The 27,175-nt window shown below is 66.3% G+C and overlaps 11 protein-coding genes and 1 non-coding gene across 12 annotated transcripts; 5 read left to right on the top strand and 7 right to left on the bottom strand.

Annotated features, from left to right (window-relative positions):
• Positions 1-3,719: 3,719 nt before the first annotated feature.
• AVO1 (Component of a membrane-bound complex containing the Tor2p kinase) lies at positions 3,720-6,409 on the bottom strand (the record flags this gene model as incomplete). The annotated part of the gene is made up of 6 exons (XM_069354845.1): positions 3,720-3,798; positions 3,833-4,110; positions 4,159-4,471; positions 4,515-4,782; positions 4,826-6,339; positions 6,387-6,409. 6 exons carry the CDS (start codon positions 6,407-6,409, stop codon positions 3,720-3,722), a joined length of 2,475 nt encoding a protein of 824 aa, XP_069206916.1.
• Positions 6,410-6,788: 379 nt separating this feature from the next.
• DBP7 (ATP-dependent RNA helicase dbp7) lies at positions 6,789-9,687 on the top strand (the record flags this gene model as incomplete). Its single annotated transcript, XM_069354844.1, has 3 exons — positions 6,789-6,886; positions 6,923-9,161; positions 9,208-9,687. The coding sequence occupies 3 exons, from the start codon at positions 6,789-6,791 to the stop codon at positions 9,685-9,687; spliced, it is 2,817 nt and encodes a 938-aa protein (XP_069206915.1).
• A 246-nt stretch (positions 9,688-9,933) lies between these two features.
• Q8F55_006383 (uncharacterized protein) lies at positions 9,934-10,791 on the top strand (the record flags this gene model as incomplete). The annotated part of the gene is made up of 3 exons (XM_069354843.1): positions 9,934-10,027; positions 10,081-10,251; positions 10,364-10,791. 3 exons carry the CDS (start codon positions 9,934-9,936, stop codon positions 10,789-10,791), a joined length of 693 nt encoding a protein of 230 aa, XP_069206914.1.
• Positions 10,792-11,426: 635 nt separating this feature from the next.
• Q8F55_006382 (uncharacterized protein) lies at positions 11,427-12,343 on the top strand (the record flags this gene model as incomplete). Its single annotated transcript, XM_069354842.1, has 2 exons — positions 11,427-11,430; positions 11,475-12,343. The coding sequence occupies 2 exons, from the start codon at positions 11,427-11,429 to the stop codon at positions 12,341-12,343; spliced, it is 873 nt and encodes a 290-aa protein (XP_069206913.1).
• Positions 12,344-12,367: 24 nt separating this feature from the next.
• On the bottom strand, positions 12,368-13,018 carry Q8F55_006381 (uncharacterized protein; the record flags this gene model as incomplete). The annotated part of the gene is made up of 1 exon (XM_069354841.1): positions 12,368-13,018. One exon carries the CDS (start codon positions 13,016-13,018, stop codon positions 12,368-12,370), a length of 651 nt encoding a protein of 216 aa, XP_069206912.1.
• A 1,063-nt stretch (positions 13,019-14,081) lies between these two features.
• Q8F55_006380 (uncharacterized protein) lies at positions 14,082-14,642 on the bottom strand (the record flags this gene model as incomplete). The annotated part of the gene is made up of 1 exon (XM_069354840.1): positions 14,082-14,642. The coding sequence occupies one exon, from the start codon at positions 14,640-14,642 to the stop codon at positions 14,082-14,084; it is 561 nt and encodes a 186-aa protein (XP_069206911.1).
• An 877-nt stretch (positions 14,643-15,519) lies between these two features.
• Positions 15,520-16,380, top strand: Q8F55_006379 (uncharacterized protein; the record flags this gene model as incomplete). The annotated part of the gene is made up of 2 exons (XM_069354839.1): positions 15,520-15,526; positions 15,605-16,380. 2 exons carry the CDS (start codon positions 15,520-15,522, stop codon positions 16,378-16,380), a joined length of 783 nt encoding a protein of 260 aa, XP_069206910.1.
• A 67-nt stretch (positions 16,381-16,447) lies between these two features.
• On the bottom strand, positions 16,448-17,491 carry Q8F55_006378 (uncharacterized protein; the record flags this gene model as incomplete). Its single annotated transcript, XM_069354838.1, has 1 exon — positions 16,448-17,491. The coding sequence occupies one exon, from the start codon at positions 17,489-17,491 to the stop codon at positions 16,448-16,450; it is 1,044 nt and encodes a 347-aa protein (XP_069206909.1).
• Positions 17,492-17,811: 320 nt separating this feature from the next.
• On the bottom strand, positions 17,812-18,785 carry Q8F55_006377 (uncharacterized protein; the record flags this gene model as incomplete). The annotated part of the gene is made up of 2 exons (XM_069354837.1): positions 17,812-18,647; positions 18,767-18,785. 2 exons carry the CDS (start codon positions 18,783-18,785, stop codon positions 17,812-17,814), a joined length of 855 nt encoding a protein of 284 aa, XP_069206908.1.
• Positions 18,786-19,338: 553 nt separating this feature from the next.
• On the bottom strand, positions 19,339-19,911 carry Q8F55_006376 (uncharacterized protein; the record flags this gene model as incomplete). The annotated part of the gene is made up of 1 exon (XM_069354836.1): positions 19,339-19,911. The coding sequence occupies one exon, from the start codon at positions 19,909-19,911 to the stop codon at positions 19,339-19,341; it is 573 nt and encodes a 190-aa protein (XP_069206907.1).
• Positions 19,912-21,555: 1,644 nt separating this feature from the next.
• Q8F55_006375 (uncharacterized protein) lies at positions 21,556-25,204 on the top strand (the record flags this gene model as incomplete). The annotated part of the gene is made up of 4 exons (XM_069354835.1): positions 21,556-22,455; positions 22,493-24,758; positions 24,800-25,007; positions 25,057-25,204. The coding sequence occupies 4 exons, from the start codon at positions 21,556-21,558 to the stop codon at positions 25,202-25,204; spliced, it is 3,522 nt and encodes a 1,173-aa protein (XP_069206906.1).
• A 768-nt stretch (positions 25,205-25,972) lies between these two features.
• On the bottom strand, positions 25,973-26,074 carry Q8F55_006374. The gene has a single exon. It is a non-coding gene; the product is annotated as a tRNA-Ser (tRNA).
• Between the last annotated feature and the right edge of the window lie 1,101 nt (positions 26,075-27,175).

Raw genomic sequence — 27,175 nt, 5'->3', positions numbered from 1 at the left:
GGGAGCTCCCGCCTCCGAGATGCCAGCAGCGGCCGTGCCTATAGTGCCTCGCCGTGCAGATGCAATATTTTGGTGAAACACCCGACGGCGGTTGGGGGGGAGCGCTGCCGAACTCGGCACGGCGATGCTACGTGTTTCTCCGCGACGTGGCGGCGCCGACGGCGGCGACGGTCCGCCCCACGACCAGCCGCATGTATCCTAGCCCCACGGCGCGGAGCATGCTGCAGACTGACAGCGCCATTGACCTCGACTAGGCCCGCGCCGGGCGAGATCTGGGGTCGGCGCTAGCTGCCGCCGGCGCGCGGCACGTAGCGTCAGAGGTGGTGCGGAACGTAGCGGCAGTGGGCTCAATCGACGCATGTGCGTGCTGGGGCTAGCTGGCCAGACGTTGCTACTCTAGCGCCTCGATTCCATCGCGAGCAGGTGCCGAGCACCATCTGACGGGACGTGATAGCAACAGCGGCAATGTAGACACTTATCCGCAGCGCCAGGGGGTATTCATAGACCTCGTTGTTGATGCCTTCTTTAACGGTCACGGACACACGTGCGGAGTTCTGTGCGAGGTGGCGCTGCGATCGATGCCAGCGCGTGCTGGTGGCGCTGACGGGCACGTTGTGGTCTGTTCTGAGCGATCGGACTGAGCTCCTCGAGGTGCGAGGGGAGCGTGTGGTTCGGTGCTGCAGACTGGTGGAAAGACGTAACGTTACATGTGGGACAAGACATTCTGGAGAACGAGGGGGTGAGACAAGGAGGCGGTCGTGGCAGAGGCGGCGCCGACGCCGACTGTCCATCTGTGGACTGAGACTTTGGCGAGCATGTGATGACCAGAGCCTTGCGATGCCAAGAGTGTTGTTGTACTAGGTGGAGCATGTGATGCAGAGACATTGGAGAGGGGGAGACAGTTGGAGAACAGGGGGTGAGACAGCATGAGACAGTCTGCAGTGAGGGGCCTCGGCTCGAGGCGATGACGGAGACGCGGCTCCGACGCCATCGTTCGTCTTGGCACATGGTTCGACAATCTGCAGCACGAGGCGGAGCATGTGCGAGACACTTGGGAACAAGGGAGACAACAAGGGGGTGAGACAGTGCGGCGAGCGAGGGGCCGGCTCGAGGCAGGACGGAGACGCGGCGCCGACTGGGGTTTGTCTTGCAAGTAGATCTGCGACACTCTGCAGCAGTAGGGGAGGAGCATGTGCTGAGCATGTGATGCGCAAGACATAGGATGACGAGGGGCGAGACACTGGCTGAGCCGACAGGGGCGTTTCCTCTGAGCACGCTGCGACACTCTGCAGCCGAGAGCGGAGCAGGCTGCCTCAATCTGGAGTATGAGGGGGAGTGTGCCGGCGGAGCTGGACAATAAGGCAAGTGAGATGTGGGCCGCGAGACAGGCGGTGAGACAGGCCCGCTGAAACCAAGCTCGCCGCTGCACACTCGTCACCAGCACCGTATCCCCGTGCAGCTGGAGGCTGAGGTGCAACACTGTTAAATCAGACACGGACGTACACGCGCAAGATGCAAACTCGCGTGGAGGGCAGGCGTGCGGTGCTGCACGCTGGTATCGGGCCGCCCTGCAGCCCATAGGGCAAGTATTGTTGGGCCGCTTGCTCCATTGTTTGGCCGCTCGCTCGATTTTGATTATGGCAAGGTGCGTTGTCGCCACACTTGATGATAGATGCAGCCGGGTGTTTATGACGGCTGGAGCGAGCCGCATCCCAACGCGCTTCTCTAGCGCGGGGCGGGTGGCTCAGTCGGCAGTTGAAAGCTACGACTGTTTCACCAGGTCCGGGGTCACGATTAGGACGGCGGTTCGAGCCCGACTGTGACCTGACATCCAAGAGGGGATAAAACGTGAAGGTGAATATTTATTTTGTTTTGGGATAGCCGGGGTTCGGGCCGGTGCTCGCAACTGCTGGCGGCGCAGTGTCGGCATGAGAACCATCCCCGTGTGCGGTATCCGCAAGGTGGTGTTGGGATACACCGCCCGACCATCTCGATGACAACTATTACCTTTTGTGGAGTCGTATAAATCCCTACAGGTGGATCGCATTCGGGATACACACGGCCGCTAGTTGCTGGGGCTTGTGAAGTCGCCGTGGGGGGTCGTGTGGCGGCTGACGTCTGCTGTGGAAGTGAAGTGGCTGCCTCGAGATGCGCGGTCATCAAACCGTGTCGGGCAGCGTGGCCTCAGCCACGCACCACACGCTTGCCCCCTGCCTCCCAACCGGCCACTTTCTTCCTACCACTCACTCTTACATGACCACTGAGGCTCAACCGCGCACGCCCACGTCCGCTCTCTTACTCCCTCGCACTCGCAACGGGTCGGGCGTTACTATCCCCACACTTCTCACTCACTCACACAGGCCCTCTCGTCACTCTCACACTCCTCGCTCGCTCACAGCTCCCCGTCAACTAGCGGCGCGTTTCCTCGTGCATGTGTGGGTGTGGCTAGGTTCCAAAGTGCCAGTGGAAAGCGGACGTCAGACAGGCGGACTGGCAGCTGCGCCCACCCCCAAGGGCAGTGCTGGTCGCATGCGTGGTTTAATTTACTCACGCGCTGGCCCGTAGAAAACGGACAGATGAGACACACACAAGGCCCAAGCCCTCCCCCAGCCCACTCTCGACGCCACAGCGCCACGGGCCGGGTGGAAACCTTGGGCCTCAGGTGGCACTTTCATTTCTGCCCACCGAACCTTGTCGTCGTAACGTGTTTAACCTTGCGCGCTGCGTCTCCGCGAAAAGGAAAACCTTGTCCCATTAAAACCTTGCTGCGCCACCCTCCCCCGTTTCCCTTCGTCATGGCGCCGAGGATGATCGCCGAGGCGTTGAGGGCTGCGTGTTCATTAGCCCTCTGCCCACCCGACATGCACCTGCCCACCACCCAGTTTTCTCGTCGCTAGCGCACACTTTTCTGGGCCGCGTAAGATTTCTGGGTCGTCGACTTGGCGGCACATGTAGGCAGGGCCAAACTCACAACGCGCCAGTGCCGCTCGAGGCGACTCAATCCCGTGCGCGCATTGTCTTGGTGCCACGCTGCGCGCCCCATCCCGTCGTTATCTCGCCTCTCCGCTGCACGACTGCACAATCTCTTCAGTAGCGCTGTTTGCCGTCACATGTCATTATGCTAGAGCCATTGTTGGCGCCAGTGCCCTCCTAGGCGAGTCAGATCCGCCGATCCCGCAATTCATATGTCTCTCACAACCTCAGCCGCGTTCCCACAGATCCCCGGTCGTTATCTCCGTGTCGCTCTCTCGTCACGGCGGCGGTACGCTGAGGATGTGGCACTGCGGGGCTGTGCGGGATGGCGAGCAGCCTAGGTAGCTTGCAAAACCTCGGTTGAGAGCGGGTGCCACGGTGTGCGGACGAGGCTGGCAAGTCAGTTGTGTGGCGTTTGACTGCCGTGGGGCGCGGGTCCGTGTCGTGGGAGGTGAGAAGACTCGTTGTGTGGGAGTTATGATGACTTGTTGTGTGAGAGGTGTGATGACTTGTTGTGTGGTAGGTGTGAGGACTTGTTGTGTGGTAGGTGTGAGGACTTGTTGCGTGGGTAAGAGTGAGCGGCCAAGAGTCTATCGCGACGAGTGCCACATCTTGCACACCGCTCCCTTCCATCACACGCTCGCTGTCAAGTTGATTGCCCAACAGGGCACTGTTGCAAGTGGATTCCCCCTCGCACACGCCCTCGTGAACAATGCATACACCGCATACACCACGTACAACACTCCTCACCGCACCTTCGGCGTCGTGACAGCGCCCGGGCCGACAGAGTTGCGGTCCCGCCGCTCCGTCTGGTAGATCCGCATCCTGCCGTCAGCGTCACCCCTCACCACCCACTCACAGATCCTTGATCGTGGCGACAATCTCCTGCGCCTGCTTGCCGTTCTCGGCCTCAAACTCGTACCGCTTCTGGTTGCCGTCGCGCCACACGTAGATCTTGAACCCGCCGGCGCGGCCGGACAGCTTGACAGACGCCACGAGCGTGATGTGGAACGACGTCGTCTTCATCGTGTCGAAGAAGGTGCGGTTCTCGGATGGCAGGATGTGGATGTAGTCGCCATCGATGGCGAGGATGCGCGCGTGGCGGCCAATACCAGTCTTCCGCTGGACCTGGTATTTCTGCAGCGGTTAGTCCTGGCTCAACACACGGCTTCGAGCCCGACCCACCTTGTACGTGCCGGCAAAGTCGCCCGGCATGGCCAACCGCGCAGCGATGCTCGCTGGCTCGGTCGCGCGCTTGAACATGCTCGAGTTGGGATCGCCACCCACTCTGTCCGCCGCGCGCAGGCCGTACTCGGCAGCAAACTGTCTCTTCACCAGCGCGAGCTCCGACTTGCCCTCCAGGCTGGCGACAGTCTTGTCGAGCGGGAGCGCAAAGCTGAGGTCGGCGAGGCAGAGCACCCAGTCTGAAGACGGCTGCTGGAGGTGCTTCCGCTCGACCAGCACCTCTGTAAGGTCCGCAATGTACATATCCGATGGGCTGGGCAGGTCAGCGAAACTACAGTCCCATCATGCCAACATACACGCTGATGGTGGTCGTGAAGCGCACGTCGGCACCGGCCCGGACCTGGACGCGCAGCAGCACGGGTGTTGCGTTGGATGAGCTGAGCCCAGCAGTCCGTGCCGTGCTGGCCAGTGGCGGCTCGTCGAGGTACTCGATAGGCTGAGGGCGTGCCTGTGCAGCCGCAGCCGCTGGCTGCGCCTTGGCGACGGGGCGACTCGCCATCGGCGCAGAAATGATCCTCGATGGCCGTCGCTGGATGAGCGGCTGCATAGCCGCGTTCTGCTTTTCTGAGGAGTCAGCTTGCGCCCACGTTTCGCTAGTTGCACTCACTCTGAGAGTCCGTCGCGCGCACGATACCAAACTCGGCGTAGCCGAACCGCGAGATCTGACCCTCCCGATCCAGCGGCGGAAAGTCCTCGTCGACCTCGCCGTCGTCCTCGACAATGCGAAGCCCCCACCCGACAGTCGACATGTCCTCCTCCTCCTCGAGCTTGGGCTCGCGCCCCTCGTCCCAGTACTTCCACAGCCCGTGGCCAGTGACTTCCTCGACTGTTGCGTCCTTGCGCACCTTGATCTCGATGGGCTCGCTTGGGTCCTCTGAGTGCGGGAAGAACACCGACAGCGACATGGATGGCACAGTCGGTGGTGCAGCAACGGACGCGTACAGCGAGGCGAAGGGGTTGCCACCCACGCCGGATGCTCCACCGCTGGGCGGCGCAGCGCCACCGCCTGTCGAGACAAGGTGCGGGACGTGTTGATTCAGTGCCGAGGTCAGTGCCGAGCCGCCTGATGCACCTGGGAATGCCGATAACCGCTTGAATTCCAGCTTCTCGTCCGTCGTCGTGTCCGTCGAGCTGCGCCGGTCCTCGTCCATTGTCGAGACACGGTAGTGCGGGTGGGCGAGCACATCGCGAGATGCCCGTCGTGTACCTCCTATAACACCACCGGCCAGCACTGGGGGCGCAGGAACCGGCACGTCGTCGTCCATTACCTCGGCGCTGCCGACGTCCGAGCCCTCATCGACCATTTCCACGGTAAGCGGGTCGCTATCGGCTGCCGTCATCGCCAGGTCGCTGGGTAGCGCGCTAGCAGCGACACCCATAGAGCTCCCCTGGTCGTAACCGGCGGCTCCTAAAAGCGATGGGGGCTTGAGCGGCTCGGAGATGTCGTCGCCCCCGACGTCACCTTCTCCCTCATCACTAATCACCGTCTCGGGCACCGCTACCCCATCCAAGGCGCTCACGCCGAGGGGGGCAGGCGACGGTGCCGAGTCTGCCCGAGCCCTCGGTGATGATGTGAACACATCCTCGGTGGATATCAACGGCTGTGGTGGCTGGTCGTGCGGCTTTAGTGGCGGCATGGGTGGCCGCATCGCCTCTGACGACGACTGGGCGCGGCTCGCGACTGATCTTCCGCCGAGTGCGCGGCGTGCAGCAAGCTCTGCACCCCGCCCCTCAGCAGCTCTCCGTCCCGAGACACGCATTCCTGCGCCACCTGATCGCCCAGCGCCGACAATGGTCTGGGTGTACCGGAGCCCCTGGGCACCGCCTTTCCTCGGCAGAGCTTCCCTGTCCGTATCGCTCTGTGCGCGTCGGTTCCGCCGTGGTCGCGACGGGCCAGGGAAGTCGTCGTCGTCGTCGTCGCTGTCGAACGCCAGAGGTGCACGTTCTGGCGGCGGAGAGTCGAGAGCGCGCTGGATCTCCGGCCACTTGTCGATGTCGCCCAGGCCCATCGCGGAGATGTAGGGGTTGAGCCCGAACGCCGGGTCCAGCGTCACAATACGCGGCGTCACGGGGTCATCCGTTGTTCGGAGAGCTGACAGCCGGATGGCGTGCAGCGCGTATCTGGGAGCATCAGCAGTGTAGGTGAAGAAGATCCATTGAATACCTACATTGGGTCCGAGATCATGGCCATCTTGGCGAGCTTGTTGACCGTCGGTGGCCAAACCCTTGCTGTGTAGGTTGATACAGTTGCGATGCGTGTCGATCCGTGCTGATACAAGTCTATAGTCGTGATTCCGAGGAGATGGTGACGGGCAATGCAATGTTGTTTACGAGTAACCAGCTCGATGAGATGCGCGCAGTGCAGAGTCAGTGACTGTTGTCAAGAAGGGGCCGTGCCCACAGTGACGCCGCTCAGCTGACACTTCGGTGCCCCGCATTGATAAAAATTGACACGCATTAAAATTCAGGCACGGCTCGATTTGCCGCCCATCTCTGGCCGGAAATCTTGAAACCTTGCAGCAGCGAGATCACGTTGACAACTGCACTTCATCTCTCCAACCCCAAACATCATGGACGACGGCGGGATCGAGCTCAACTTTTCCGTCCCCGATGGCGGAAACGTCCGCCGCCAGCTCGCCCCGAAGAAGGGCGGTCGGTGGACTGACCGGTGAGCTACCTCGTCCTTCTCCTAGCTGACATTCAGTGTCAAGGCCAAGCAGGCCGCGAGGCGCGTGGTGAAGAAGTACGAGACGGGCAAGGCTGAGCCGGCGACGACAAGGCCAGTTGGTGAGCCGCCCGTCCGTGCTGCTCCTCCAGCTCCGGCAGCCAGGCCTGCCCCGAAGCCCGCTGCCCCGGTCGCACGACCTGCGGTACCAGTGTCGCGCCCCAAGCCTGAGCAGGCCCGTCCAGCCGCCAAGGCCGCACCCGCGCCGTCCGCCGAAGCTGGACCATCTCGCCTCCCGATGGACGTCGCTCCGAAGGAGGTGCCCGCTCCCAAGGCCGCCGCGGCGCCGGCCGGCCCGCAGATCATCTCGTCGCTGTTCACCGCCAACCCCCTGGTACCATATGTCAAGACATCAGTGGAGAAGGTCGTGGGCGCGCCGTCTAACGCACCGCTTGTAGGCGACACCAACACGTTTGCCGGCCTCGGCCTCGACCCCCTCCTTGTCCACCACCTCCAGAACAAGATGGAGATCAAGGCGCCAACGGGCATCCAGAAGTCGGCGCTCCCGCACATGCTGTCCTCCCCGCTTGACATCTCGGCGAGGAGAGAAGAGGACGAGGAGGGTTTTGCCAAGCCAGTGGCCGACGAGGGACCGCGCGACGTCTTCATCCAGAGCCAGACTGGTTCCGGTAAGACGCTGTCGTTCCTCCTGCCCATCATCCAGACGCTCCTGCCCCTCTCCAAACTGTCATACATCGACCGCTCCATCGGCACACTCGCCATCATCCTAGCCCCGACCCGCGAACTGGCCCAACAGATCTCTCAGGTCCTTGAGAACATCCTGCGCATGGCGCTGTCGCTCCCCGATGATGAGGAGGACCGCGGCTACACGCGTTGGCTCGTCTCTGGCTTGCTCGTCGGTGGCTCGACCCGTACCCACGAGAAGGCCAAGCTGCGCAAGGGTGTGCCCATCATCGTGTCGACTCCTGGTCGTCTCCTCGACCACCTCCAGAACACGGCCAGCTTCCAGACCGGCAAGTGCATGTTCCTCGTGCTCGACGAAGCGGACAGGCTTATGGACCTCGGCTTCGAGGAGACCATCCAGGGCATCATCAAGGCCATGGACGGCAGGCGGAGGAACGAGATCGCCGCGGAGCGCGAGATGGACGAGGAGGGAGGCGGTCTCATGCGCTGGCCTTACTGGAACCGCGGACGTCAGACCGTGTTGTGTTCGGCTACCGTCGACGCAAAGGTCGAGCGATTGGCAGGCATGGCGCTCCGCGACCCCATCGTCTTCCGGTCCGCCGACGTCGAGATGAAGGAGAAGAAGAAGAGAGCGGAGGCGGATGACAAGGTCGCGGATGCGCTCAAGGCCGCCAGTGCAGTCGTCCTGCCGGAGACGAGCGAGAAGTTCACCCCGCCGTCCCAGCTGTCGCAGAAGTACGTCGTCACACCCGCCAAGCTCAGGCTCGTGACGCTTGTGGCACTGCTGCGATTGCTAGTGGGATCTGGGGCCAAAATCCATGTCGAGGGAGAGAACGACGGCACCAAGGTGATCGTGTTCTTGTCCTCAACCGATGCGGTCGACTACCACTACAAGCTGCTCGGCGGCGCATCAATGGGCGGTCCTAAACCCGAGGCCGAGGAGGCCGAAGAGGAGGGCAGCGACGATGACGACGACGACGACGATGACGAGAGCGAGGGAGGCGAAAAGACCAAGGCGAAGGCGAAGGCGAAGCCAAAGCCAAAGCCGAAGCCCAAGGCGGCGGACGACCCGGACAACGTCACGCTGCGCTCGTCGCTCCTGCCCAACACCACGATCCAGCGCCTGCACGGTTCGCTCCCCCTCAAGACGCGTCTCGCCTCGCTCAAGGCCTTCAAGGAGCCGACTCCCCACGCGTCCATCCTCCTCGCCACTTCAGTCGCCTCGCGTGGTCTTGACCTGCCTCTCGTTCGCGCTGTCGTGCAGTACGACCTGCCGACAGAAGGTGGCGCCAGCGAGTATGTCCACCGTGTCGGTCGTACGGCTCGTGCTGGTAAGGGTGGTGAGGCGTGGGCGTTTGTTGCGCCAAGTGAGACCGAGTGGGTCCCCTGGGTGGAGAGCAAGATGGGTGCGGCAGAGGAGGTTGACGGCCAGGACGGCGGCAGCGTGCGTCTTGCCCAGGTGGGCGTCAACGAGGTGTTGCGTCGTGGATTCGGTGGCCGTGGGCACGAGTACGAGCAGCGCGCAACGGACGTGCAGCTGTCGTTCGAGCGATGGGTCCTGGGTGACGACCAGGTGAGTGTTGCAACCTCAGCATTCCAAGCAACACTGACACGCGCAGAACGCCGCACTGGCGCGTAAGGCCTTTTCCTCCTTCATTCGCGCCTACTCCACACACCCACTGGAAGAGCGCCGCTTCTTCCACGTCAAGTCGCTGCATCTCGGACATCTTGCCAAGTCGTTTGCGCTTCGTGAGGCACCTGGAACGCTCGCCGCGACCATCAAGCCCGCCAAGGCGAAGATCACGTCGTCAGCCACGAGCAACAAGCGCAAGCGCGACGGCGAGGACGGCGAGGACGACGACGACCAACCGCGCGGCGGAAAGGAGACGACGGCGAGGAACGAGACCGAGAGGAGGATGTACGAGGCTGTGCGAAAGCAGGGCCGACTGCACAAGTCGGGCGGCACGCTGGGCGCGTACAGTGGCGAGGCGGGGAGGAACAAGGGTGGTCGGTCGTCTGCGGCCGCTACCTCCGGGGGCGAGTTCCAAACACTAGACACGAGCGAGCTGGAGAAGCTCGTTGCGAAGGCGCGGCGGTGATGAGCATGCATCGAGTCGATAGAGCAAGAGCAAGGGGTTTGTCGGTTTTGCGCGGCAATGGTAGGCAGCAACGTTGCTGCGCGTCGGATATCTCCGTCTTGTCGGCGCGTGGCCGCTCGCTTCGGTGTCTGAGCCGACGGGCCGATGCACCACCGAGCGAGCGAGCGAGTGAGCACGCACACAACCGTGTCGCTTCACTCGCATCCATCTCGCCATTGCACTTTTCTCATCCTACTCTCAACCAACATGGCCTCGTTCCTCCGCAACGGCCGCAAGATCGTCGCCATCGGGCGCAACTACGTCGACCACGCCAAGGAGCTGGGCAACGCCGTGCCGAAGGGTGAGCGCGAGCGAGCCGGCGAGCTCCTCTCCTCCCCCGCTAACACCCCCCAGAGCCCTTCTTCTTCCTCAAGCCCACGTCGTCGTACCTCTCCCCCGGTGAGGGCCCCGTCGAGATCCCGCGCGGCGTCAAGCTCCACCACGAGGTCGAGCTCGGCGTCGTGATTGGCAAGAACGGGCGCGACATCCCCAAGGCGCAGGCGGACTCGTACATCGCCGGCTACAGTGAGTGGGGTCGCAATGGCGATGGGCTGGCTGTGGGTGTGGTGCTGACAGGTGTTTTTAAACTCGTTGCGTACCTGTACTCTCCTGCTGTCCCACTGCTCGCTCGCTCCAGCCCTCGCCATCGACCTCACGGCGCGCAACATGCAGGACGCGGTCAAGAAAAAGGGCCTGCCCTGGTCGGCTGCCAAGGGCTTTGACACGTTCACGCCCATCGGCCCCTTCATCCCCAAGTCTGCGATCGCGGACAACACCAACGTCGGGCTCGAGCTGTCGATCGACGGCAAGATCAAGCAGAAGGGCGTGACCAAGGACATGATCTTCGACGTGCCGACGCTCATCGAGTTCGTGTCGGGCATCATGCGCCTCGAGGAGGGCGACGTGCTGCTCACCGGCACGCCGGCTGGTGTCGGACCCATTGTCGACGGCGAGACGGTCAACGTCAAGCTGTCGTACCCTGGTGTCGAGGGCGAGGTGCTGTCCGAGTTTACGGTCAAGGCCGAGGACCGCAAGGGCGGGTACGAGTTCAAGGCTGCGGCATAGGGGGCGGGTGAGCGAGTGACATGCCGTGGTATGGCGTTAGTGCGAGTTGAGCACCGCAGCGCGTTTGTATGCAAATGCCAGTGCCGGATCTTGCAGTGTAATGTCGACTGTCGGGGGTTGTGCGGTCGACGCGTCTTGAGCCTGCGTGCGCGAGGCCCCGCGGCGCGCGGCGTCGCCGCTATGACCCAGCGAGCGTGGGTTCACCACCTGCTTACAAGCACTCCGAGTCGGGTGGTACTTATGAGAGTAGAGCCCACTTGGCGACGCGAACACTTCCGACATCACATCGTCTGACCGACCGCACCAGTGCCGCAACATGCGAGCCGACGTCGCCCTGCAGATCTGCTGCGGCGCCGCCACCGTGCCCACGGTGCATGCACCGTTGTGTCGTGCCACCGGGCGGCGCGTGCTCACCCACCATGCGCCGCTTGGAGCAGCCGTGGGCCGCAGTGGCGGCAGTGGCGCGCCATGTGGCGGGTGCACGGGCCACGCTGAATCCGACGGTCGCCGAGTGGCTATTGTTGTGGTCGGTGAATCGGGCCTGGCGGGCTAAGCTCGTGTGGGCAGTCGTGCATCTCGACATGGCTGTATAAATCGGCCTCGGGGTGGGTCCTCTCCCCCAGCAACTATCAACGATGAGTGCGTGCCCCCCCTACCCACCCGCGCCCCAGCTAACCCCCCAGCATCAATCTACCACTACCAGCGCCCGTACCACCACAGCGCGACCGACCTGCCGCTCGCGCTCCCGTCGCCCACGTACCCAGCGGTGCAGTACACGCGTCGGCCGACCAAGGCGCCCGGGCCCTCGGCCCCGCGCGCGCCCGTCCGGCCCGCGCCGCCCAACGGCGGCGTCCTCGGCATCTCCTTCCGCACGCCGTGGTGGAAGAAGCTGCTCGCCCTCCCGGCCTCGCTGCATGCCGGCGCGCCGAGACAGCACTCGAACGAGCTGTACGACAGCCGCGCGGCAGCCGAGCTCGAGGCGCTCGTCGTCAACACTTTGACGGCGCGGGGCGCGCCCCAGACCCAGGTCTTCGGGCTCGCCGACGCCATCGCGACCGCGCTCCTCATGGCCACGCTTGACCCGGGGGCTGCTGAGGCGCTCTGGCTCAACCTCTTTCACGGGGACGCGAGGGCACACACAGGCTGCGCGTGGTGCGTCGAGATGCGGCGGCGCGTGCCGACGTGGATCGCGGACGCGGTGGACGCGATCGACGCGCAGCGCCACGCTGGGGCGACGCTCCAGCTCAGGCGGGGCGAGGACGGGCCGGTACTCCGGCCGAGGCGTGCCGTGTCCGACGCGCAGAGACCACACTCGGTCCGCGTGCCGGTCCCGCCGCTCATCCCGCCGCCTATCCGCCACCACGCCCACCTCAGCGCGTGCCTCGAGAGCCCTGGCTCGGACGCGACGGCGCACTCTGACGACGAGGGGCAGCTCACGGCCGTCGAGTGGATGAGCGAGGATGACGGGGTGGTGCGGTCTGCCACGAAGGGCGTGTTCGCGTCTGCTCAGGCGCGCGGCAGCCTCGACACGACACGGCGCAAGGCACCGTAGCCTCGACGCCAAACAGAATGCATATCAGTTCCACATGCGATACCACCACCCGCGCGGGATCTCGCGCTTGCGCCCGGCGCTGTCGAGCATGCGGCTCCAGTTGGGCCCGCGGGGTGTGTGGTGCTTGCGGCGCTTCTCGTCAGCCTCCTGGCTGCGGATGCGCTCGCACACCGGGCACTCGGGGGTGAAGCGCGGGTCGGACACGGTGATCGTGGTCGCGCGCGTCATGGTGCGGGTTACGCCGCGGGTGAGGGTGCGGCTGAGGGCGAGGCCGGGGCCGGTGTGTGCGCCGGTCGCGGGGGCCGAGCCGCGGCGCGGCGTGGTGTACGTCGTGCCGTGGGCGCTGGTGCTCGGGGACGGGGGGCGGGTCGACGCCGCACTCGCCGAGGGAGGGGAGACGCTCGCGCGCCGGGTCCGCGTGCGCTCCCCGCGCCCGACGGTGCAGTGTGCCGCGTGCCACATGGTCGTGCTGCTCTGCGTCGCTGCGAGCTCATCGAGGCGCCCACTGTCGGCGGAGGTACGCTCGCGCACCTCCGAGTGGCGCCAGTAGCTCGGGCCGGCCTCGCGGCTGCCGATGCGCGCGAGCGGGTTGCTGAACGTCGCCTCGCCGGTGTGGTAGTACTTCGCGCCCCAGTGCGAGGGCTGGCGCGTTGGGTCGTGGTCGTGGAACGACATTGTTGGTTGCCAGAGGGAGTGGAGGGGTGGAGAACAGTCAGAGGTATGCACTCGCCGCTGCATATGAACAACGCAGGCAAGTGGCTCGTGCCTCTTGGCACGATTCGCCACAATGACGCGGATGACGGTGTGGCGGGGCCAGGCCGGCGACGTACGTCGTCGCCGTCGTCGTCGGGCACGCGTGTCTGGACAAGTCGGAGCGCGGGGATTGGCGCAGAGCCGCCACCGTGCAAGCGGCGCGAACGTACCCCCTACACGTGCGTGCTCCCGATCGACTGACCCAGACCAGACACGCCGCGCTCGTCGTCAGGTGGGCGAGGTATGGCAGTGCCGCCACAGACCACGCGCCGCGCGCTGCGACGCGGCGTGGGGGGGAGGGGAGGGTTACGGGTAACAGCTGACGTGTCGGGCACAGGAATGCTGGAATTGGTGTACATGGGAGAAGGGAAGCGACCCAGGTGCCGCGGCTCATGACGACCCCATGACCAAGACTTGTCGCCATGACCAAGCCGACTTGTCAATGACCAAAACGCTGTCGCCACTCTGCCGCGGTAGATCCAACCCCAGAAGAGGGGGCGAGGCCGTCGTGCACACCTGTGCTGAGCACGCGACCGATACTGGTGGAGCGTGAGCGAGGCGGTGAAGACGGGGTCATGACGGTCGGTCGGGCGAGCCGTTCCAGAAGGTGGCAGTCGCACTCCCGACGCGGTGGTAGGACGCGCCGCGGCGCAACTCTGCCTAAGACTGTCCACGAGCTTAGGCAGAACCCCATGGAAGGATTCGCCGGGGGAGGAACCAGGCCCAGAATATGAACTGCACGCGAGCAAGTTGGAAGAGTCATGTCGGGTGGCGGAGGGAGGCTTGGCAGCGGTGGTTGGTCCAAACTTGGCACGACGGGTGGAGCTCCAACTCCGTGTCCGTCTGCACCGCCCGCACTGCACCCAGCCGACGTCCAGGCCCAGCCAATGCATACATGCAGCTAATGTACAGCGCCGCAGCTAATGTACAGCGTCGCAGCTAGTGTACAGCGTCGTAACGTCCGTCCTTCTGGCTAGTCGTAGAGTCATCGCGCGCCCGGGGGCACAGCGACACGCGGCAGCGCGGCGAGCGCCACGTCGGCGTCCTTGGGCGAGCGGGAGCGCACCACGCGCGTGATGGGCACGCTGCGCCAGTCGCGGAGGAGCGCAGCGGGGGGTGCGGCGAGGGCTGGGGGGGTGGGGAGGGTCGGCGAGGCAAGGGGCGCTGCGGGCGGGGCGGGGAGCGTTGGGGAGCGCGCCTCGTCGAGTCCAGCGCGGACCGGCGTCGGGGGGAGGACCAGCGCGAGGGGCACGGCCTTCTCCTGCACGAGCTTGCGCTGCGGTGGCGGCTCCGAGCTCACGCTGTTGGCTCTCGAGCTGGCCCTCGAGCTCGTCCGACTTGCCGGCCGACTTGCCGGCCGGCTCGCCGGCTTGCGCCACCCCGCAACATCCCCCACGTCCATGTCGTCGAAGCGCATATCGGCGCGGGTGCAGGCTGCCGATTCCGCTCGGCGCGGGGGCGGTGTGCGCGCGTACGGAGCTGCGAGGGCTGCGATGCGGCGCGGGCGGGGCGTGAGCCAGCGGCCCGTTGTTGGCTTTTGAGGCATCGCGAGTGGGTCGTGGCCTCGGGCTAGTGTGGTCGGCGTTCGTGATCTAGTGTGGTATGCGATGAAAGAAGCAGAAATATGCTTCTGCGCGCTTGCTTGTATGCACATGGGTGCGCTGCTACTGCGATGCAAGGCAGGTCGGTTGCGTTCTCAGCGTCGCAGATGCCCAGGCACCTGGTGGCTGGCGGTGGAGCCAAGAGCAGTCGCGGTGGGGCAACCTTCGTCCGGCTGCCGCTTTGCTTCCCATTCCCACTGCCGGGTCGGCGCGGGACGACGAGCAGGTGACCCACCAGTGCCAGTGCCGCATGGCCCCGCGCCAGCTCGCCAGCAGCATGCCCCCATCGCAGTCGCCGTGGGATCGTGAGAGTTAATCTGCACCCCGCTGCCTCGGTGTTGCTCGCTCGCGCTCCAGTGCTGTGCCTGCAATGTACTGAAACAGCCTCGCGCGCCAAAAGTGGCAAGATCCAGCCGGCAGCCACATGACCTGCCCACCCTAGCTCGCGCAACCCAACCTTGACATCAGCGGCGCAAAGTAAAAAGAAATCAGCGTCGTCGGCGTCAGCTGCCAGCGGGCCTGCTGCCGAGCTAGAGTGGGAGCCGGGCCCCAGCATACCCTCGTGCCGTATCTGGGGCAGGGATGAATGGTATCCGCATCGAGCAGTCGCCGTTGCAGAGTGCCAGCGCCGCCTCTTATACCGCTGCGGCTGGTCGCCATGCCCCCCACGCTGGACACGGCAACGAGCAGCACGTCTCACGGCGTCTCACACGGTAGCCTCCCGCATCACGACGGCCGAGCAGCGCAGAGCCCACCCAGAGGAGTATATTGCCAGGCAGCAGTGGTGAGTGAGTCGCAAAGCCTCCCCGAACCATCCTCGCCATGAGCTGTGAGCATCGCCACTGCGGGGGCCTCCTCGCCAGCTTCTCCCTCGCCCCCCCTCGCCCCAGCACCGCTCACACCCCAGCCCTAAAGCCAGCAGCAGTCTCAGCCGACTACAAGGCGCTCTACGCCGCCTCCCGCAGGTCACTCAGCATGCGCCCGCACTCGTTCCTCGAGCCCGACGCCCCAGCGGGGCCCAGCACCTCCGACAGCCTGGAGGGCACGCACGGCGCGCACATCGCCGCTGGGATACCCTACGCGCCCGCGTGCCCCGCCTGCGCGCCGAACCCGCAGCGGGCGAGCGCCGAGGCGAGCAAGCGCGCGGCCGCGGCAGCGACGTACGCCGCGAGGGCGAGTCGCGCAAGGGCGGCGTGGTACGACGACAACGTGTGGCCCCCCCGGCCTGAGGGGTGGTGGGCGCGCGCGGCGAGGGAGAAGAGGCGCCGGAGGGAGGCCGAGGCGAAGCGGCAGGATAGGGTTGAGGACGGGGAGCGCGTGCGCCAGCTCGCGCGGCAGGCGCGGGGTAAGCGCAAGGGAGCCCAGCCGCCGCCTCCGCCGCCGGCCGTGCGCTCGGTCTCGGGATACTCGACGGCGTCGAGCTCGGCCAGCTCGGCGTCGAGCGCGTCGGGCGGCTCGCCGCCGGAGTCGACCGCGGCGAGCTCGGCCGCCGTGTCGTCCTCGGCCGGGAGCACGGCGGGTGCGTCGGCTGTGCGGGCGGTGCGTGACGCTGGGCAGGCGCCCGCCCCCGCCACCCCGCGCGCCGAGCCCACGCCCGGCCCAAGCCGCTGGGGCGAGGGCGAGCGCAGCGGCGCCGTGTGGCGCGGGTGGCGGCTGCGGTGGGCCGCGCCGTCGTGGTGGTAGCGGGGGTGCGTGGACAGTACGGACTGCAGGGACTATACAGAACGACTATTATGCATCGGGATCAGGCCTACTCCTCTGCAGCGGGCATCCGCACAATGATCTTGCCCTTCGCGCGCCCGCTCTCGAGGCGCGCAAACGCGTCCGCGTACTCGGCCAGCGGGTACTCGCTATCCACGGTGAGCTGGAGCGTGCCCGCGTCCACCATCGCGCCGAGCTGGGCGAGCTGCGCGCCGTCGGGGTTCATAAAGAAGTACTCGTACCGCCTGTCGCCCAGCAGCGCCGCCGTGCCGCGGAACCGCGCCCAGAGGATGGCGTTGACGAACCACCTCTTCCACGCGGGCACGTAGTCGTCGAATGTGTGCGGGTTGATCGGACCGGCCACGGTGACGATGTGCGCGGTAGCCCCTGCCGCGCCGAGCAGGTCGCTCACGTCTGTCCTGGGCCCGGCCGTGTCGAACACCTTGTCGAAGTGCCCGTTGCTCTCAGCCCAGGCGGTGAGCGAGGTCGCCTTGTAGTCGATGACGGCGTCCGCGCCGAGCCGCTCCACGAGCGCCTTGCCCGCCGGGCTCGCGGTGGTCGTGACCCGCGCGCCGCGTGCCTTGGCCAGCTGAATGGCGAAGCACCCGACGGCCGTAGCCCCCCCGGCGATGAGCAAGCTGTCGCCCTTCTTGACGGCGAGCACGTCGAGCATCTGCAGCGCGGTCAACCCGGCGAGCGGGAGGCCGGCCGCGCTCGCGAGGGGGACGGAGGTGGGCGCCGGGGCCACGAACGCGGCCGGCACGGAGACGTACTGCGCCAGCGCGCCGGTGCGCATCTTGCCCACGCGCGCGAAGACGCTATCGCCGACGGCGAAGCGCTCGACGCCGGCCCCGAGGGCCACGACGCGCCCGGAGAGCTCGTTGCCCGCGAGCTGGGGGAAGGCGAGCGGCGTGATCTGCGCCATGGCGCCAGAGCGGAGGTAGACGTCGACTGGGTTCAAGGCGGCCGCCTCGACGGCGACGAGGACCTCGCCAGGGCCGGGGGAGGGCGTGGGGAGCGTGACGAGGGTCGCGACCTCGGGCCCGCCGTAGCCCGTGTAGATGAGCGCTTGCATTGTCGCTGGGGGCGCCATGGTGGTGGTGGTGGCTGAGTGGGTGCTGTGCATGTTCGCCTGCATCTACTTTGCATCTACTTGAGTGCATCTGCTTTGCATTGAGTGGTGCAGCCACTTTGGTTCGCACGGCCACGGCATGCCGCGCACCGATCTGACGCGGGGCCGCCACCCCGTGCCAGTGGCGACGACACCACACCAGCACTCCGACGACGCGCCGACACCGCACACGGCCCGCCAACGCCGTGCCCGCCGGCCCGGCATGACGAGACAACATGCGGCGTGCATACCATACTATACTACTCGTACACTGGCCCCGGCCCCCCGGCGCCCGCCCACGCCTACCGCACCACGGCCCCCTCCGCCCCCGCCAGCACTTCGGCCTCGGGCTCCCCCGCGCCCCCCAGCACCTCGGCGTGCAGCGGCGCCGGGGATGCCGTAAAGTCGATACGGATGCTGTTGTCGGCCGAGGACGGTGCGTCGGCGTCGTGCGTCGGCGGCGCGTTGACGCTCAGGTCGAAGTCGGGCGGCGGGGAGCCGGGCGGCGAGGCTGGCGAGGGTGCATCGGCCGCCGCGGACGTGTCGGGTTCGGCGGGGGCCGTGGGCTCGGCGGGCTCGGCGGGCTCGGTGTGCTCTTCCCTCTCGCTCGGCTGCGCCTCCTCTGCCCCCTCAGCGCCGGCCTCCTTCTCGCTCACGACGCTCGCGACGCTCGCGACGCTGGCACGGGCGCCATCCGCGTCCGACTTGGCTGCCTCGACTTCCGCCCCCTCGGCCGCCGCCGCAGCCTTCTCCCGCTCAGCCCTCGCCTCGGCCGCCGCGGCCCGCGCCTCCTCAGCGAGCAGCTGCGCCTCGGTCTTCCCGCGGCCCGACACGCTCGCCTTTGGGCTCGCCGGCGTCCATCCGCGCGCGGCGGCCCACCCGCCCTCGGGCTCCTCGGTACTAAAGCCCATGAGGAGCGCGGCCGAGTCGTCGTGCGCCGTGTCTATCCTCAGCGGGGTCGAGAAGGACACGGTGCGCTGCGCGGGCAGCCTGGACGCCGGGCGGCGCAGCGGCGTCGTGCTGCTCGCCTCGTCGACGTGCCCTAGGTTCCGGCGCGAGACCTGCGCGCGCGAGTAGAGCTGCTTTGTCTCGGGGCGCGGGGTCGCGTCGATGCACAGGAGCTTGCGCCAGAAGGGTGCTGGGCGGGTCAGAGTGGCGACGGGTGCATGGGTGTGGGCATGTACGTGGGTCGTGGGTCGCGTGCGCGGCTGTCGGCGACGCGCCGCAGGGCCCCGCTCCCGCCGAGCGGCTACTCACAACTCGTTGCTGTCGCCATTGTCGTCGCCGCGCTTGCTAGCTCGCTGGTCGCGCGATGCTGTGCTGTCCGTCGCCTGGAGTGAGTGTGCAGATGCAAAGTGTCGCCGACGCCGTTGTCTAAACAGTAGCAGAAGGCGCGATGCAGCTGGACTTGCATCTAGGTCTGGGTGCTTGCGCCTTGGCGGGTGGCTCAATCTGGCTCTGCCTGTCCAACGGCCAAGCACCCCGCGCGACACCCCGGCGACTCTGCAGCCACCCCCCCACCCCCTCCCTGAGGAATTTATCAAAGCCCACGCGAATTTCCACTTTGATTCATTCGACTATTCACTAGCTCTACGCGAGTGCGCCGGGGGTGGTGGGCTGGCTTGCATAGGGGCAGCCAGGCAGGCGGCGGCGATGGCGACGCCGCGACGCCGACGCCTGCCAGCCCACGCGAGCAGGCCGGACGCGTCGTGTGCCGTCACGTCGGCACGTCCACTTCTGTTGCTTGTTGCTTGTTGCTTCGGATCGGTCTGCGAATCTAACTTGAATCAATCGTGGCGAGGTTGGGCCTGAGCCGTAGTCGGTGCAGGCTACCACGACGAGCTGCCGCCGCCACCAGAGTCGCTGCAGCCCCCGCCGCCGCCGCCAAAGTCGGACGAGCCGCCACCGCCGCTGTAGCTCGAGCCGCCGCCAGAGTACGAGTAGGACGGCGTGTACGAGTGGGACGGGGCGCTCATGTGGCCGGTGGACGAGGAGCAGTGGGGCACGGTGGGCGCCTCGATGCGCGGCTCGGTGGGGCAGGGCGCCGGAGCGCTGTCGACCGTGATGGCCGGCACGATGGTCGTGGCGGTCACCGTGGTGGTGTCGGAGCGCGTCGTGCTGCCGCCGGCGTACGAAGAGGACGCTGGCGTGGCCTTGGCCGCGGGCTTGGGGGCCGGCTTGGTCGCGACCTTAGCCGCCGGCGTCGGCACGGGCGGCGTGTTGTCGCCCCGCAGGTAGAGGTGGTCCTTTGCTTCGTCGGTGGACACCGTGTCGACCGACTTGCGCGGCTCGTCGGCGTGGTTGTCGGCCACGCAGAAGATCTTGCGCCAGACGCTGCGGCGCGGGGCTGGGCGTGAGGGGGGTCCGAGGCCGTTGGACTTACTGCTGGATGACTTGGTCATTGTGGTGTTCGTTGGGCTTGGTTCGTTGGGGGTGGGTTGGTTGGGATCGTTGAGTCGGGGGCTCGGGGGCTTGAGTTGTGTGTTGCTGTTGTCTTGTCTTCTTGCAGAGGCCTCCTTAAATCCCTTTCGCGAGCTCGCCGTCGACTCTGACTCGGAGCACACCACCGACCACACACGCCACAACAGGCACACACCTCATCGAGATAACAATGCCCTCCGCGCACGCCGGCGCTCGGATCAAGAACCTACGCCGCGCCAATGATGCGCGGCGCTTGGAGGCCCGCTGCATGCAGGCCCGACGAGTGCCCGTCGAAGCGATACACACGTGCATTGCGCTGCAGTCGTTAAGTGGCAGCGTGGCAGTGGCAGCGCCGAGCGGCCACCTGAAACAACGGCGAGCGGCGGTGCAGCACCGCCCAGGCCACTCTCGCCGACCCGACACACCGGACCTCTTATCGCTGCACGCGTCATGCTGCGTCACGGTGCCGCCGGTCCGGGCGGACATGTGCATGTACATACACCGGCAACTGTGCGCTCCGGAGAGGGGTCGTGTGATGTGCCGAGGAGGGTGGGTGAGGTGGACCGAGTCACCTCCCCACCACCACCGCCTCGCTGGTGCTTGATCCGCCCGTCGTCAATCCCACCAAGCCCGACGACGCTCGCATCGCTTCGCTTCGCTCTACCTCGTGACTGACGAGCCGAGTCAGTAGAGCACGCATGCATCGCAGAGACGGGCGCGTATCTGTCGACCGAGCAGGCCGGCCTCTCCCTCTCCCCCTGACGTCATGCGGCAGTCTGTCGCGTGCACTGCGATTTGTTCGACTTGGCAGTTTGTGGCTGCAACTCCAGTCTCCGGGGGCCCGGTATGCCAAGGCGGAGACATTGCGCCGTGGCAGAGGCCAATGCTGTGGGGTTGGGCGGGCAGTGGCAGAGGGAGGGGTGGGGTCATGGTGATGTCGGCGACGATGTCATGCACCCAGCTCTGCCAGTCGTGCATTGCTTGGGGTAGAGTTATGCTCGTTGCCGGCTGGCGCTTAAGGCAATTAGACGCCGTGTAGCGGTAAACACCCAACCTCCCCCCACGTGCCTACACCCCTCCCCCTCCCCCCTCCCCCTCCCCCGCCCCTCCCCACCTCCTATGCATTCCTCTTGCGATTGCTCGCTCACAGTACACGCTCTGTGGCCTGTGAGATGGGACAAAGTGGTTACGGGAGAGGAACCGGGTCGCGGGGTAAGCGACGGAACCAGATCGAGTGACATTCAACTTGTTTTGTTTTCGGCGCGTCAGCGAGCAGCAACCACCGAGCGACGAGATGCTCGACGGCGGCTCAACCTGCTCTGAACAACAGCAACTCGAACGACTCAAACTCTAACTCTCTCTACAACCCCAACGCGGCACAACACACAACTCGACAGCGCATAGGCCGCCGCCGCCTCGACAAGCGACTCGCCCAACACAACCGACGACGCCGGCACCGACGCGTACCTGGCAACACCGCGGCGTGTCTCGTTCCTTGCCGCCCCGCCCTGCTCCGTCGGCCCGTCGCCAGTCGCCTGCCCCCCCCGCCAGCCGCCGCCGCCTCCGCCGTCGTCGTCTCGTCGACGACGTTGACGTCCCTCCCTCCTCCATCCACTCCACCTATAATGCCATTACAAGCGATGCCGCCGCCGCCGCTGCCCCCGCCGCAGGGGCCGCCACCGCCGACGCCGTCCGCGCGCCCTCCGACGCCGGCCCGCGATCGCGACCGCGACGCAGGCGCGACAGAGGAGCTCGTATCCGCCCGCCGCTCCTCGGTGCGCTCGGCACGCCACTCGCGAGCGGCAATCTACGTCCAGCAGCAGGCCGCGTACGAGGTCGACCGGGCGGCCACGACGCCGAGCCCCGTCAGCTCGGTCGCGCCCAGCGTGTCCACCTCGTCCTCGCGGAGAGTGCCCTTCCCCGAGTCGGCGAGGGCCGCGCCGTCGGCCGAGAACGAGCGGCCACCGTCGAGCACCGGACACGTGCCGTCCTCGAGCTTTGGGCACGCGCCGTCGTCTAGCTTTGGTCACGACGCGCCTGCCTTTGGACTCGAGCCGCCGTCGGTATCCGCGCCGCTGGAGGACCTGACCCCGAGGGCGGCGCCGGGGGCGGGCACGACGCCGACCGCGTCGACGTACCCCTCCGTTCCGATCACGCCGCTCCCCGACTCGCTGTTATGCCGGACTACCTTTAACGCCGTCGAGCACTCGGCGACGACGCTCAAGCGTCTGACGAAGACGGTGCTCGCGGCGTCGTCGACCGTCGTCGCGCTGCATACCCAGCTCGCTACGGCCGAGGACGACCTCCTCGTCGCTTTGGGCGAGCTCGGACGCTGGCTGGAAGGAGGGTACGGCGTGCGCGGCGACGTGTGGGACGCCGAGGGCGGCATCCGCAAGGTCACGCGAGAGAAACGCACTCGTGAGCGGGAAGAGCTCCAGGTCATGGTCGAACATAGTGTCCAGGCTGTCAAGGGCGAGATCAAGCGCCAGGGGCTGGCTGGTGCTGGCGCGCAGCAAAAGTTTGAGGTGGGTACTGGTGTGGCCGCCGCAGCTGACAGTGCAGGGAGTCGCAAAGCAGTTCTACGCCCACACCGCGACGTACCTTGGCGAGGGGACGAGTTCGGCGCCGGACCCCGCAGCCGACCTCGCGCAGGCGGCACGCACGGCGCAGTTCGATCTGGTGCGGTACAACCACCACTCGACGCTGCTGTATGCCGTGCCGCCTAGCTCGGTCGGCTGCCTCGACCTCCTTGTGGGGCTGTACGCCTGGGTCGGCGCGCAGCTGTCGTCTGTGCCTGGTCGCCGAGCCGACACGCACCCACAAAAGTCGACCAACGACTTTGCGTCGCGCCTCAATCTGGGCGACGACACGCCCACCCAGCGGGGACGAGCACTCGCCGTTAGCGAGACGCCAGTGCCTATCTTGTCGCGTGACGACGCCGGTGCACGAGGCAATGTCGACGTGCTGGCGCGCGATCTCGCCCTGAGCCTCGCCCACTTGGTCCAGGTTCGCGGCGACTTGCTCGCTGGCTGGGCAGCGCGCGACCACCAGACGAAGCTGCTCGAGGAGAATGCGAGGAGACTGGCCGACCAGCTGCCTGATACCAGCTCGGTCAGGCATATGCCGATCGCAGACGAGCCTGCGTCGACGCCGCAGCCCGTCGGCAAGGAGAAGGGTGGCCGCCGACACAAGATCCAGAGTGCAGTTGGCGGCCGTATCCGAGGCCTGTTCTCATCGTCGTCGGCCGCGTCGTTACCCACGCTCGCCGAACGCGCACCGCCAGTGTCGTCCAATTCGATCCCGCCGCCCAATTACAGAAAGAGCATGGACGCGAGGCTGGAGGCGGCCTCGTCAGCAACGCCGGCCCGGGGCGTGGTCCACGTCTCGTTACCCCAGGCTGCGCCGCCTGTTCCGGCGTTACCCCCTGGAGCGGCCAAGCCGCGCTTACCCTCGGCGCCTCCAAGACCGCCGCGCCGTGGAACTACACCAGAACCACCGCCGCTACCCAAGGCCGGAAGACACTCGCTGCAAGTTTCGCAGTTCTCGTATACTGAGCCACAGCTCAGCCGCGCCAAATCGAGCCATGGGCGGTCGCAGTCGACCAACAGCGCTATCACCAGAGCCAGGTCCTCGGCGCTGGCCGAGACCACGGCCAAGCTCATGGGTACGGCTGGGGGCAGCCCATCGCTCGGCGGAGTGGGTGGTATCGACGGCACTGGTGACGAGGACGACGCCCGACACGAGGTGGGGAGAGTAAGAGAGGGCGTGCTGTGGGGCACTGGGAGCTGGGAGGAGCTCGACAAGGCCGGTGGCAGGGGTCGCTGGGATCGCCTCTTCGTCGTCCTCGCCCACTCCAACATTTACGAGTACCGCGAAGCCAGCGCCGGCAAGACAGAGTCTGCTGCGACCGTCATCGACCTCAAGTTTGCGAGCGTGCGCGAAGGCCGCGGTACCGACCGCCGCTTCGCCTTTGAAATCATCACGCCGTCACACGGCCGGCGGCTGTACCAGGCGACGTCCGAGGCCGAGATGAAGACGTGGATCTACGCCATCTGCAACGCCATCGAGTCGTGCATCAACGGGACTGCCACCCTGCGTGCGAGCGACAAGCCGTATCCGACCAACGTCCTTGACGACTACATCAAGGCCGCCCCGCCGACGCCCAAGCCCGGATTCTTGACCAAGTCCGCCAAGCACACGTCGATGCCGGCGAGCTCGGCGCTGCGTGAGACCGAGGCGCAAAGAGTCCGAAGAACGAGCTTCAAGAACAAGCTCAAGCACTCTGCCGAGTCGGCGGGCGACAGACTGCGCCCTGTCACGCGCAACTCGCTCGGCGCGGACATGTCGAGACCGACGTTCTTTGCGCAGGGCGGGAGAATGCCGAGTTATGGCAGCACCGGCAGTGCGTCCGGGCTCGTGACGGCGCCGCTGTCGGGCAACGGCGGCGGGGACACGTCGTCGGTTGGAAGCCACCACAGATCGTCGTGGTACGACGATGACGGGGAGATTGAGAAGAGAGTGTTGGAGATGGCCGGGCTGGGGGCGGCGCCGGGGCAAACAGGCGCGGACCAGGAGACGCTGATCGACCATCGGCAGTCGGTTGATGGGCGTGCCAGGACGAGCGCCATCCCTCCGTCCTCTGCACCGCCGGCTGCTGTCGGCCCGCCGGCGTCTCCTGGCCCTCTGCAGCAGCTGCAAGAGCTGGCGGGGGCCGAGACGGGTGTCGTCGTCGACATGGCGTTACTGCGACGCATCGCGGACACTGGAGCGAACCGGCGATGTGCCGACTGCGGCAAGGGCATGAAGAGCAGTCGCTGGGCGACGCAGAGTGAGTCGGGCGTGCGGCGTCCCGCCATTGCTAACCCCCAGGCCTGCGCGACTTCCCCATGGTCATGTTCCTGTGCATCCGCTGCTGCGGGCTGCACCGTGGGCTCGGGACGCACATCTCCAAGCCGCGCTCGGTGGACCTGGACAACTGGACGCCCGAGTCGATCCTGCTCGCGAGGGAGTGGGGCAATGAGAGAGGCAACGCGGTGTGGGAGCGGCGCAAGCCGGTCGGGCACCAGGCGACGGATGAGTGAGTGGGCGTGCGAGCGGGTGAGAGAGAGTAGTGACTGACATCGCAGCGACATCGCGGCCTACATCCAGGCCAAGTACGTCGAGGGGCGGTGGCTCGCGCCGGGCGACCGCGCGGCGTTTGGGTTTACGCCGAGCGGGGCGGCGAGCGCGAGCACGAGCGCGACGCCGTCGCCCCAGATTGGGCGGGCATTTTAGTGGAGCGGAGAAGGAGAGGTGTGCATGGTGGCCTGGTGCCGCTGCAGGGACGATGCATGGGATACTGCATTGGGCGGGCGGGGTGGGGTTGGCTGGGGGGTTGGGCTGCCGAGTTGGGACATTACGACGAGCCAAGCAGGGTCGGTGTGGGGTGTGGGGTTGTGTGGGGGACGTGGACACTCATCTCGCAATCTCCGTCAGCGTCTGCGCCGGTATCGTGCACGACGCGGGAATGCAATGCGCAGAGCAAGTCAACAGCAGCAGCGGCGAGCGCCAGAGCGGTATGCGGGATCGCGCGACGCCGGCGCAGGCAGCAGCTCCGACCACATCGGCCAAGTGGCAGCAGCTAAATACTCGCGCCGAGCCCGACCACACGGCCAAGCACCATGCCCGCAACGACACACAGTGCGCCCGTCTGCCCCTCCCAGCTGACAAAGCAGCAGTGACGACACAGCACCCGCCCTCGAGCTGGTGGCGGCGGCTCGTCGGCGCCGAGCGCGTCGACGGCGCCGCGGTGGCCTTCCTCACGCGCCAGGGGTTCACGGCGCGCGCTGCGGCGGTTGCGCTGCGGGAGACGCGGGGGGACGTGCAGGGGGCGTACTGCTTGCTCGAGGGGGTGCGGGGGGCGGTGCGGCGGGGCGAGGCGCCAGCTGGCGTCAGCGTCGTGCTGTGGTAGTAGCGTGCGGGATATGCACAATGAATGCGAAGGATTAGGACTGGGATTAGGATGTTGCTCTGGTGGGAGGGCCGGCAAAACACACAACAATAAGGTGTGAGTGGGGTTCGAACCCACGCGGCTGACGCCAAATGATCGCTGACGGCCGATTGGCGCATTCAAGTCATTCCCCTTAACCACTCGGGCATCGCACCTGACCGACGGTGGCAAATGGCCGACGGTTAAGAGGGGCGCGGGCACGTGACCTGGCTACGGCGCGGGCGCCCTTTCTTTCTCATGTACCTCGCGGGGAACAATGCAGCGGGCGGTAAGGTTGGGCGGCCCGGCGTATGCGGGAGCGGTCGGCGCGGCACGGCGTCGCGGCGAGGCTGCTGCGCGCGCCATGCACTGGGATGTCGGCCAAGCGCTCGCCAGCTCGCTGTCTGCCTGCGCTCCCCGGCGTCTTGCTTTGCTTGCTTGCCTGCCTGCCAGCCGGGCTGCCCTGCTCCCAATGCTACCACTTACACCTGACACAAAACCAATTACCCCTCCGGGCTCTCCGCACGCCGTAATGCAGCCAGGCTTGGCTGGGCGCTGGCCGGTGCCACGCGCGCGCGGGCGGTGACTGGGAGCAGAGCAGTCGACGCGGCGGAGGCAAAAGCGCGACGGACGCGCCTGAACTCGCTCGTGGCTGCCGCGGCGACGGCACTCAAGGAAGAAACGCGCGCGGTCGTTTTCCCTGGATTACATTGTGCGACGGCTGCAACGGCCCTGGACGACCACTTTAACTACTTGGAGTGGCCGGCCGCGAGCGACGCTGCATTGTTCCATTGTAACTCACCACCACGGCGACGGCGACAGCATCAAGCACCAGCATCGGCATAGCGACGACGACGAGCACGGCATACTTTGCATAGAGAGCGGCTCGACGACACCCCACGACACCCACCCCGACGCGTCGCCCCCCACCACCCAGCCACGAAGGGATCCCTCCCCCCCCCGCTCCTGAGCCAACACGACACGGCGAACCAACGTTGTCTGGTGCGAGAGAGTGAGGTGTGCATCGCACCCCACCCACCCACCACCACCACACCCACCGTTACAACTTTGTCCCTCGCGCCTGTCTTTGACCCAGCAGCACACTGCCCCCTTTGATCCGCGAGGTGAGACGGGTCACGAGTGACCACACCCACCGCGCGACTCAAGCCCCCCCACCGCCGCCGCCAGACGCCAGACGCCGCCGAAACTCCCATCCCACCTTGCATTTGTGACATTCCACTGCCTGCCCAGCGTCTCTTGTATCCCCCATCCGCCGC

Source organism: Vanrija albida, assembly GCF_041260175.1.
Source record: "Vanrija albida strain AlHP1 chromosome Unknown contig_5, whole genome shotgun sequence".
In the NCBI taxonomy this organism is placed as follows: domain Eukaryota; kingdom Fungi; phylum Basidiomycota; class Tremellomycetes; order Trichosporonales; family Trichosporonaceae; genus Vanrija; species Vanrija albida.
This window is presented reverse-complemented; position numbering and strand designations above follow the sequence as displayed.